Here is a 10689-nt window from a genome sequence, read left to right on the forward strand (position 1 = left end):
TCACCTCCGAACGATTGCTGACTTTGCCTCTCTGGTAGTAATACACTCATTGAAAATAAAAGACGGTCTAGCTCTGTGCATTCAAACAGGAGGCAAGCTATTCAGCGGGCGGGGTATTTGGTTTTGCATCTCATCTGGCGGCTGATCTAGCTCCCACAAAATTAGATGCTCCGTGTCTACCTAGACTTGTGCCTGGCCCGAGAGAGCGAGATTAGAGCAGAGATCTCCACAAGAAAAATACAAACTGGGTTTTAAAAATGTAAAGCTTCAATGTAAATATAATCAAGACTTGACACATTAAAGTCTAATGAGATAAACATCAAACTAGTCATTAACTTTTACAAAATAAGTCCAAAATTGAGGTAATACATTACACTGTTCTATAACGAGCTTTATCTGATTATAACATTTTTCCCCCTTCTCAACCTTCGAGTGAAATAGATGCATGGAAAAAAACAAATCTAGAAAAATCAGCCTGGAGTTAGTGGGGAAGAGCATGACCCCTGAAAGGCAGAAGAGTCTCACCCTTTGTTCAAATAATAGAAATTTCCTTTTCTCAAATCACTATATACAAATGTACAAAGCCACCACGTCACTGATTTTCACACAGCGGTTAAAAATACTGAAAACACACATCTGCTCTGCACTCCCCACTTTTCTCCCTAAACAAGCGGCTCTCTGGCCCGGCACATCTTGTCCTGCGTCTGGGTCCAGCTCTCTGCACTTTGCCCCCTCCCTCTGCCTACCCTTCCTTTCTGTAGCACAAAAGACATTTGTGAGCAGCACTTCAAGTACAGAGGATGCATTTTCCAGAAGCTGAGCCTCGCTCCGGCTCACACCTTACCCCAGACGCTGAAAACAATTCCCGCAGCTGTGCTTCAGAAAGCTTTGTGTGTGTGCGCGCGCGCGTGAGGTTTGTGAGTGGAGACAGGACTGCCGGCAAGAGCATGCATGTGAACCAGTGTGAGTGTGAGGATGTGTGCCTGTAGGAGCATGAGTGTGAGGTAAGTGTGCATGAGAGCACGAGTATGAGTGTGAGAGCTGAGTGCGTGTGTGTGAGTGTAAGCATGTGAGTGTGTGTACGTGGGCTCGAAAGCCCCCACGAGTCAGTGTTGTGACCACCGAGCACTGTGCCCGTCACAGCGCCCACTCTCCAGGCGGACCTTCCTGGTGGTCACTACCCTCCCCCTTCCCGTTGGGAAGTTCGGTTCACTTGAGCCCCCAGACCCTCCAGTCCCCGGGACATGTTTCTACTCAGCAGAAGCAAAATCCTAAGTGCAGCACCATGTCCAGCTCTGCACCAGACGGCCACCCTCCTGGTTCGCCCCGCACCCACACGTGGCTGTCACCCACTGCTCGGACTAGGGCACCTGGCGTAGCGCACCCGCAGAGCGACACCCACAGACGGGGGCCCGCGCCCCGCGGAGGGTCTCCGGAACCTACGCGAACCTTAGGAGTGGGAGCTGAGAGGCACCTTCACCCCCGCTCATCCCCCCCCCCCCCGACCACGAGCCCCGAGGACACCTGTGGGCGTGGAAGAGGCCCGCAGGTGCAGAAGGCAGACCCATAGGCCCCGGCTTGCGGCAGGGAGAGGTCGGCGGCCGTCCGCCCCCGCGGGAGGTGGGCCGCGTCCCGCGTGGGCCCCTCGGCTGCCGGGAGGGGCGCGGGGCGTCAGCGAGGCCGAGTCCCCCCGGGGGCGCGGTCACAGCGAGCTCAGGTGCGGCAGCGCGTCCAGGGGCCCCGCCCGCTCGCGCGCGGCGGCCGCCGACTCCACGCCGCGCAGCCACTCGGTGCACTTGCGCACCAGGCCCTCGTCGGCGGCCGCGACCTCCTCCTCGTACTCCACGTCGTCGTACTTGTGCCGCTCGTTGAGCAGCGACACCTTGAGCAGCGGGCGCAGGTCAGCGGGCCGTGGGCCGGGGTCGGGGCCCTGCAGGCCGCCGGGCAGCAGCGGGCGGCGGCCGAGGCCTGCGGCCCGGGCCCGGGGCCAGGGGGCGAGCGGGCGCCCGGCGTCGGTCGAGGGCGCGGGCGCCGCCCGACGGGGCCGCGCCAGCAACTGCTTCTCCAGGTGGCGCCGCTGGATGACCAGCACGGCCTCGGGCGTGAGGCTCAGGGAGAAGCGCAGGGCTGCGTCGGGCCCGGCCCCGGAGGTGGCGACCCCCGCGGGGCCGTCGCCGGAGCCGGCCGGCCGGGGCGTGCACGGAGCTGGGGCGCGCGGGCGGCCGGGCGCGGACGGGGGCGGGGCGCGCGGGGAGGCCGGGCCGGGGGCGCGGCGGGCCGGCGGCCTCTTCAGGGTGGCGGAGGGCCAGGAGCTGGACAGCACCACCGGGGGTCGCTCGGGGGGCCGTCTCTTCTCCGCGGCCGCGGCGGGCGGCAAGGGCCCCGGCGGGGCGCAGGCGGGCACGGCCGCCTTGCGGGTGGCGCCCGGCTTCCGGGGCGGTGGGCGCGCGGCCGGGACCCCCGGGGCGGGGGTGGGCGGCGGCGGCTGCAGGGGCGGGAACGGCATGGTGCTGCCAGGCCGGCGGGTCGTCAGCGCCCTGGAAGGAGAGGGGCGGCTTTAGTCTCCGTGCGCGGGGCTCAGAGCCCTCCCCGTGGGTGGCCGGGGTCTGGCCCTCGTCCTCGCTCCGCACCCACCTCGGTCCGGCCGCAGCATCTCCGGCTTCCTCACGTCCCGGCGCCCACAGCCAGGGCTTCACGCCAAGGCACCCCTCTCTCCTTCCTCCCTCCCTCCCTTCTGGGGCCGGGGGCTCTGCCCCGACTCGGGTCTCCTCGCCTGGCTCGGCGGGCAGAGCACCGTCCGCCCGGGCCACGCCGAGCCAGACGCGCCGGCGGGAGAAGGAGCCGAGCGCGGTGGCCGAGGACGCGGCGGGGCGAGGAGCCGCTGCGCCCGGCTGGTGTCACGAGCGACTGGACCGGGCGAGGCTCCCAGCTGGCCTTCCACCGCCAGGGGCTAGTTTTAATCCACCAGAGGCGGGGAGAGCCGGGCGTGTCCTAAGCCCTAGGCGGAGTCCTTGCACGTTGGAGAGAAAATCCTGAGTAGCCTCTCGGTGCCTTTAAGATGGTGGGCCAGGCGGCGGCGGCGGGTGGTACCTCTGGCCGGGCCGGCCTTGCAGTCCGGTGTCGGAGGAGAAAGCTGGCTGGAGCTCAGAGGTGGGGAAAAGACATTTCAGGGAATCTTCCTGCTTTTGCTTTTATATAATGTTGATGCCACTGCTGAAAGACTGTCATTTTAAAATTAAAAACCTAGTTTTCCCTGAATAGGCAAAATAGACCAGTTTCAGTGAAATCATGATATAGGAAGTACCAGACATTAAGTTCTTTTCAGGAGTGATTCCTGTGAGCAAAGGAGAGTATTTATTGCTGCAGCAGTGGTTCAGAATGAATGAGACAGCTTCACCGTCAACTTAGATTCTAGTGGTAGAGACACGAAAACACTCCTTCGATATTCAAACGTTTGTTGAATACATGAATAATTCAGTGAATAATTACAGAGCAATACGTCATAAAGTCAAAGTTTCATACAAGCAGTCCCTGCATTACTTATGGAGAACTGTCGGTTGTTTAGATCTGCAAAAAAACATTTTCCATAGGATATGCTCTTCTGGGCTAACCCAGGAACGTAAGTAGGTTGTGTGGGGCATGGCCCCAGCTTAGCTAAGAGCATTCAAATGTGGGTACACTCGTATGTGACCAACGGCCCCAGCGGCCCCGCCCAGCTCTCTGAACGCTCCTGTCGTGGCACCGGCACCTCTCTGTGGTCGGTGGCCACGAGGGCACCGGTCACTTTCCCCCCTGCCTACTCTGATGTGTTCCCACTGGGTCAGGCACCCCAAGAAGGAAACTTGATAGGTGACCAGAAACATTTCTCATGACGGCTGGGGGTGGGGGTAGGTTTAGGCCCCATCATCTCCACCAGCACCCTCAAAACCACCACCACCACCCCACCACCCCCCGTTTACCTCTTCTCCATAAAATATGCAAACACAGCTTCCAGACATGGACCTTCTCCCCTTCCCCACCAGGGCCTCGAGGCAACCTGTCTCCTCCCATAGCCCTGGGTGAATACGTTTGAGACCGTTTAGGTCATAAGATATCTGTGTCGTAGGTCCCGAAATCACACGTGCATTTTATTCCAGGTATTTCTGGGTGGGTGTGGACTAGGTATGTTAGCCGTGGCAGCAGGTGGACACTCCTGCCGGGAGTGTGGAGGGCAGGAGATGAGGTGAAGCCAGTGAAGACGGGGGGGGGGGGGTGGGCTGGAGGCCGGAGGACAAGGAGGGGGCTATGGTACCACTTCTGCAGGCACAGCCCAGCGGTAGCTGGACGCCCAGCGATTTGAGTAGGGTCCCCAGCAGTTCAAAAGCTGTAACCGCATCAGCGACTGGGTTTCTCTGCTTCCGATTTCCTAATTCTTAGGCTGCTTCAGAAGTAATGACAGTTGAAGGGTGAGGGTCGGAGGTGAGTGTGGATTGGCATCTCATAATTATAACAGCTAAGGGACGTGACTGACGTGCTACGTGGCAGGCACTCTCCTGACCCCTCTATCTCCAATCTACTAGAAAATGGGGGCTTAGGTGCGGAAACACCTCCCAACAACACACGGCTCCAATGGGATGGAGATGAGCCTCAGTACCAGCAACGGGGTTCCAGAGCCGCGTCTGAGCCATCACACTAACGGAGAAGGACAGTCTTTGGGCAGGGGTGATGGGGGTAAGTAGCCTCCACCACCCACACCAGCAGAGACTGAGCACTTTCCCCCAAGAGAAAGTGAGAGTCCTCAGTTTGCCCAGCACATCTGACCAGACTGGTCACTGGGATTCTCCCAGTCCCCCCCATGTCTTGTCCCAGCCCAGAAGCCTGGGGACTTGGGAGGCTATAATCCGCCAGACCTCTGAGGCAGGAGAGTAAATGCTGAGTGCCTGCCCCCCATCACCCGCCCAAGTCGGAAGGGCATTCCTCTGCCCCCTCCCCGCTGAAGGCCCCACAGTCCCCCCGACCCATGGGGGAAGAGGAGTTCCCGTGCCTCGTGGCGGGTGGTCTGCTGTCCCAGGAGCCACAGGGGAGTTAGCATTTCTGAAGGGACTCCGGCCCGCAGACTCTGCCAACGCACCCAAATGACAGCATTACTGGTCCCCGCCCGCGACCTCTTCTACCTGAAACCTCCAGCCCCTCTAAAATTAGAAACTAGAAACCCCAGCAAGGGCCTGGGAGGGAGCCTGGGAAGACAGCACGGGTCTCGGCACTGTCACGGGCAGCTGGCTGTTAAAGAATCTATTTACACATTCTGTTTGGCTGAGTTGCTAGCCGGTGACGGTTACCAGTAAGGCAAGTCACACCAGGAGAAGACTGCCAAACTTACGTTCAGATGGAAAAGGGATTAGTCAAGAAATATAGTACAATTTAATTCGTAATTTACATAGGATTTTGCATAACAAGCCCAGAACACAACATTGGGGATAAACTGTTTATATATTAAATAGTACAACTTAGCACTAGAATACTGTGGTAAGCTTATCAGTTGCACAAACATGTTTCTGGGATCATCAGAAAGAGCTGATCTCCAAAAAACACGATGATTACATTTCACCTCGAGGATGTGAAATTTACTATTTCAAATAAGCTTGTTAATTTGAAAGGAAAAATCAAATATATGTATTTGAACTGTCCACAATTTTTACTTATGATATTTAATTTTCAAATTATGTTTATTCTATTTTCAAATTTCAAATAAACAAGGGCAATACTTTTCCACTGTTTGGAAATTAATGGTAAGTTTTTCTCCTACTATTGTAGCAGAGTCAGTGTATGGAGAAAGACTTTTCACTGTAACAACCCTTTAAAGTATTTCCAGGATGAGTCAAATAAATGCAGAAAATATTTCAATCATTAAAATAAAATACCAAGAAGAGCATATCCAGGAGTATATCCCAAGTAAAACTATAGAGGGTTACTGGTCCACAGGTTTGAAACTGAACTGAAAATTATGGAGGCTGTGGTATGATGACCCCGCTCTGCAAATAATGGCTGTAGACATGCTCCCACTTCACACCTGGACCCCACAGATACATCCAAAATGGACGTGTGCTCTTTATCACACAGACATGTGTGATCAACTGGTCATCACCACAGAGTTACAAGTTGATTAAATTACAGCCAGTGATCGCACCATAATACCAGGAAATGAGCCATTATTTCAAGAAATGTTTCATTTTCCTCATTAATGTTTTAGGTTCTTGGTTCCACTAAGGCATATACTTCAACGTTCAGAAAAATTTCAAAGAGGAAAATAAATCAATCTTATTTTTCCAGTTACACCCTCTTTCCATTTCTATATTTTAATTCAAAGCATTTTACTTAATAGAGCGAGAAGTAAATGTTCTAGATCCAACATCTAGAACTAAAACTAAATCTGAATTTTAAAATGTGGAAAGCTCATTCTAGTTTTAAAAATCCTATTTTATTACGGAGACATAGAGAATTCGGCCAATAACTGGAAAACACCTCCATTTTTCCTTGTGACACTGGTCTGTTACTGTGAAAGCCTTCGCGAGTAGAAAACATTTAGGAAATTGTTCAGATATTATTTGCTTTAGTCTTTCTTTTTTCCCATCATTAAGATAATAATCTGCTTTATCGAGATTACTGCATTGAAACCTCTTGAGAGTCTTATGAGAGCAGCAGCAGTAACACTTGCATTTTACAGATGAAGAAACGAAGGTTTACCCAAATAGCCCCAGAGCATGGCGGGGGCGATACCCGTCCAGGGAGTGAGAGCCCAAAGCACGCTCACCACTCAGCGCCAGTGGGTCTCAAGACCCCTTTACACTCTCAGGACCCAAAGAGCTTCTGTTCTGTGGCCTCTATCTACTGATGTTAACCTTGTTAAGAATTTAAACCGAGGTGCTTCCCCGGTGGCGCAGTGGTTGAGAATCCGCCTGCCAATGAAGGGGACACGGGTTCGAGCGGTGGTCCGGGAAGATCCCACATGCCGCGGAGCAACTAAGCCCGCGAGCCACAACGACTGAGCCTGCGCTCTAGAGCCCACGAGCCACAACTACTGAAGCCCGTGTGCCTAGAGCCCATGCTCCGCAACAAGAGGAGCCACTGCAGTGAGAAGCCCACGCACCACACCAAAGAGTAGCCCCCGCTCGCCACAACTAGAGAAAGCCCGCGCGCAGCAACGAAGACCCAACACAGCCAAAAATAACTTAATGATAAAAAAAATAGTTGGCTTAAGGATTTAAAAAAAAAAAAAAGAATTTAAACCGAGACTTTAAAAAAAATGTTTACTAATACATTTAATGAAAATAGTATTTTCTAAAACAAGTCAGAGATGAGTGGCGGGCTCTGTGCTCCATCCCTGTGCGATCGCACGCCCACAGCCTCGTGACTCTGCTGTGCACTCACGGTAGAGTGAACAGTGCAGTGTCGGGGTAATTACCAAAGTGGACCCTGAAAGGGTCTCCGGGACGCCCAGGCATGTCGCTGGCCTGGGCCACACTGAGAACTGCTACACTGCCTGCCAGGCGGCACAAGGAACACCTCTCTGATGTCGCCAACCATCACCATCATCATGTCCTCCGTTGAAAGCAAAACTTAATACTTGGTTCCTTCTTGTAACAACCTAGAAAAAAGGGAAGCTAGTAAAAACGTGAGATCATACAGGAAGAAAAGTCACAAGCTGCACTATTAAAACTGATACGCCTGCGGTTTATATCACCCCTTTTTCTTGCAAAGCTCAGGTTTTTAGATGTATGAAATGTACTTGGAGTCTTCCCATAGGGCAGGGAGAAGCAGCAGCTGTAAGTCTTATTTATCCTGTGCTTGAAACGTGTGTGCAGATGAACGCTTTCTTAGAAACCCCAGGCCAGCAGATGCTTCCGGGAATGGAGAAATGGAGTTAGGTGGCTGCAGTCCTGGTGGAGTGAAAGAAATGCGGGTGGAGGACAGAAGAGCAGTGGTCCGAGCGGCCCTGTGGAGGCACCACTGCCGTCACCTGGGCAGGTGTGCCTCGCTGGGGCCTCGCCGCCCACATTACCCGCAGGTGAGCGTGCTTTCTCAGGGCGGAACCCTTCTGTGTGACTGCACCCCTGCTCACCTCCACGCACCCCATGACACGTTAAACACAAGCACTAGACAGTCTCCACGAGAGGCAGGTGGCGTGATGTGCTTTCTCACCCCACAAAAGCATCTCGCTGTAAGCTGTTCCTTAAATAATTCACTTGAAAGAAAAGTGCCTAAATTAAGGATGGCGAGAAGGCCACTGAGGACGGCGCTCTTTAACGCGGACAGTCCCACGTGGGCCGCGACTCCCGTGCGTGTCCCGTACCCCCAATCCAGCACTGCAGGTGCAACGACAGGCTTAAAGCGGCTTTGTAGAAGCAGACCGTGATTTTAAATGACCTTGCAGATGTTTTCACGGCTAGTTCATATGTCAAGAGATGGCTTAATTACCACTGGAAGAGAAGAACAGAGCGAAGTCCCCATCTTCCCGGGTCACACGAGTCGGGGAGAGAGAAGACGAAGGATCTGCAAACAGGAGCTGCTGTCTCTTCGCCCTGCTCCACCCCGACTCCGGTGCGGGTCCTTCTCCCAGACCCCCACGGGTCCTCTGTGGACACTGCCACACGGGGCCCGTCATCTCCCAGCCCAGTTCCTGACTGGACGCCAGCCACTGACGCCCCAGGACCTGAGAGGCCGCCCCAAAGCCCTGTCATCGCTGCCATTTCCAGCAGGACACCCTTGGCACCGCTTCCCGCGGAAGCTCCTAAACGGCGATCCTGATGCCCTCGGGCCTGTGGGGCTCGGCGTCCCCTCCCGCAGTCCTGAGGGTCACTCTGGGGCCCCTCGGGTACAATGCACTGTGTCCCAAAGGCTCGCAGAGATGAGTGTAAAGCAGCCTTTCCAACAGATGCCCACAGGCTTTCTGAATGGTCCGTGTATCGAAGGCTGCCGCCAGGCACTGCTCACTCCTTTATTCCTCCCAGCCGTCCTGCCAGGGCAACACCGGTAGAACCCCATGTTTAGACATTTTCTTGAGATGAGGAAATGGAAGCTGACAGAGGTAAGCACCTTGTCCAAGCTCGAATAGCCAGACGTGGGAGGGCCACCCCACGCCCGAGACAAGCTGTCCTCCAAAGGGTGGCCAAGCTGCGGGCAGTCTTGGTGAAGGTCACCGAGCCCCGCTTCCCCTCCTGACGGCTGCCGCGGCCTCAAGCGGAGGCCCCTCAGGGGTTACGGCAGATTGTAAGTTCAGGGGGGAGTGCCTTTGAGGAGCTGGCAAAAGCGATGGGACACAGGAACTCTAAGGTTTGCATACGTGTGGGGACGAGGGGAGCCTCCCCAGGGACCCGCCAGGGGACCGCAGCAGCACGAACTGCTCTCGGGGAGGCCGAGAGGGAGGCGCAGGCAGGTGCCCGGGCCGCCGTGGTCTCCGTGCGCGCTGCCGGCTGGCCGCAGGGCCAGCGGTGACCCGGAGGTGAGGGCCGCTCTGGCGATGATCCTGCTGTGGATCGGACCTCCGACCACGACAGGCCCCCTCCCAAGGGGGACCCCCCTGCCGAAGGGCTGCCGCAAGTAGTCTGACGAGGAATTCTGCAAGTAACGAGAGACTGGTCCACACTTCCACGCAAGGCAGGGCCCAGCGCGGCGCGGGCAGACCTCGGACGCCGTCCCTTCCTGCAGGGGTCACACGTGCACCGTGTCCCACCCAGGCCAACAGGCTCTGAAGCTCACTGAACTGTCCCCCCACCCCCTGTAGGGGGACACGGAGCAGCTACGGGGGGGACGCCAGGAGCATCTGCACTGCTGCCGCCTGGCTGGACAGAGGGTCCCTGTGAAGCCAGAGAGCTCCGAGGGGCCGCAGCCCGGCTGTCTCAGGGCTCTGTCCCTCCCTCCCGCACCATCTCAGCGGACTCAGTGACCCTCCCCCCCACCCCCCCACCCCCGTCCCGAGGCCACGCCCCACCTCCACGGAGCACGTCTTCACCCGAAGCTGCTCTGTACCGTCCCGGGATCCTCTGCACCCACACAGCAACGGGCTTCCAGTCGGCTCTGCGGACACGTGGCTCTAAAGCATGACTCCAACCGTGGGCTCGACTGGAGATGAGGACCCCGTCCAGGACAGGGTGTGTCTGCTCTCTGCTCACCAGCCCAGCCCTCGTGCTGGTCCCCAGCAGACCCCTCACCGACTCAGCAAGTCCTTCTCCCACACCCTCCCGGGAGCCCGTCCTCCCCCGCTCTCCTCACCGAGGCCGCCTTCCCTCTGCCCAGGGAGGTGTGGTGCCGGCACCGGGCCCGGGCCATTTCCCTGCAGACGAGCTGGCGCAGGCCACGCAGGCTCTCCCTCCTCGGCGGCCCGGCTCCTTCCTCTCGGCCGGCTTCCCCGACCCAACCTGGCCGGTCAGCCCTCCTCGCTCCTCTGCTCCGCCCCGCCTGCCCGCCTCCTCGGGCGGCCGTCCTGACAGGCTCTGTGTCCGGGCTCGCACCCTGAACAGCACACTGATGGATAAACGCTTTCACTGTTACTCGGCCTCTCATCCTTCACAGACTTGTGCTCAGCCCCATTATTAGGACAGAGATTGTATCCTACTCGTTTTTCTGCAGAAAGATTGCATAAGTGCCCAAACTAAATTTTATTCAACTGAATCAATGTACCACCCACTTAAAACATAAATTTGATCAAGAAAA

At 56.2% G+C, this 10689-nt stretch overlaps 1 protein-coding gene across 1 annotated transcript; it reads right to left on the reverse strand.

Annotated features, from left to right (window-relative positions):
• Window positions 1-208: 208 nt before the first annotated feature.
• Window positions 209-3540, reverse strand: PRR18 (proline rich 18). Its single transcript, XM_030852836.2, has 2 exons — window positions 2635-3540; window positions 209-2537 (listed from the first exon to the last, which is right to left on the reverse strand). The coding sequence occupies exon 2, from the start codon at window positions 2504-2506 to the stop codon at window positions 1703-1705; it is 804 nt and encodes a 267-aa protein (XP_030708696.2). The 5' UTR covers window positions 2507-2537; window positions 2635-3540; the 3' UTR covers window positions 209-1702.
• Between the last annotated feature and the right edge of the window lie 7149 nt (window positions 3541-10689).

This window comes from Globicephala melas, chromosome 14, assembly GCF_963455315.2.
Source record: "Globicephala melas chromosome 14, mGloMel1.2, whole genome shotgun sequence".
Classification (NCBI taxonomy): Eukaryota; Metazoa; Chordata; class Mammalia; order Artiodactyla; family Delphinidae; genus Globicephala; species Globicephala melas.

Coding starts and splice junctions, on each gene's coding strand:
- PRR18 (XM_030852836.2), bottom strand. CDS start 2,506: ATGCCGTTCCCGCCCCTGCAGCCGCCGCCGCCCACCCCCGCCCCGGGG.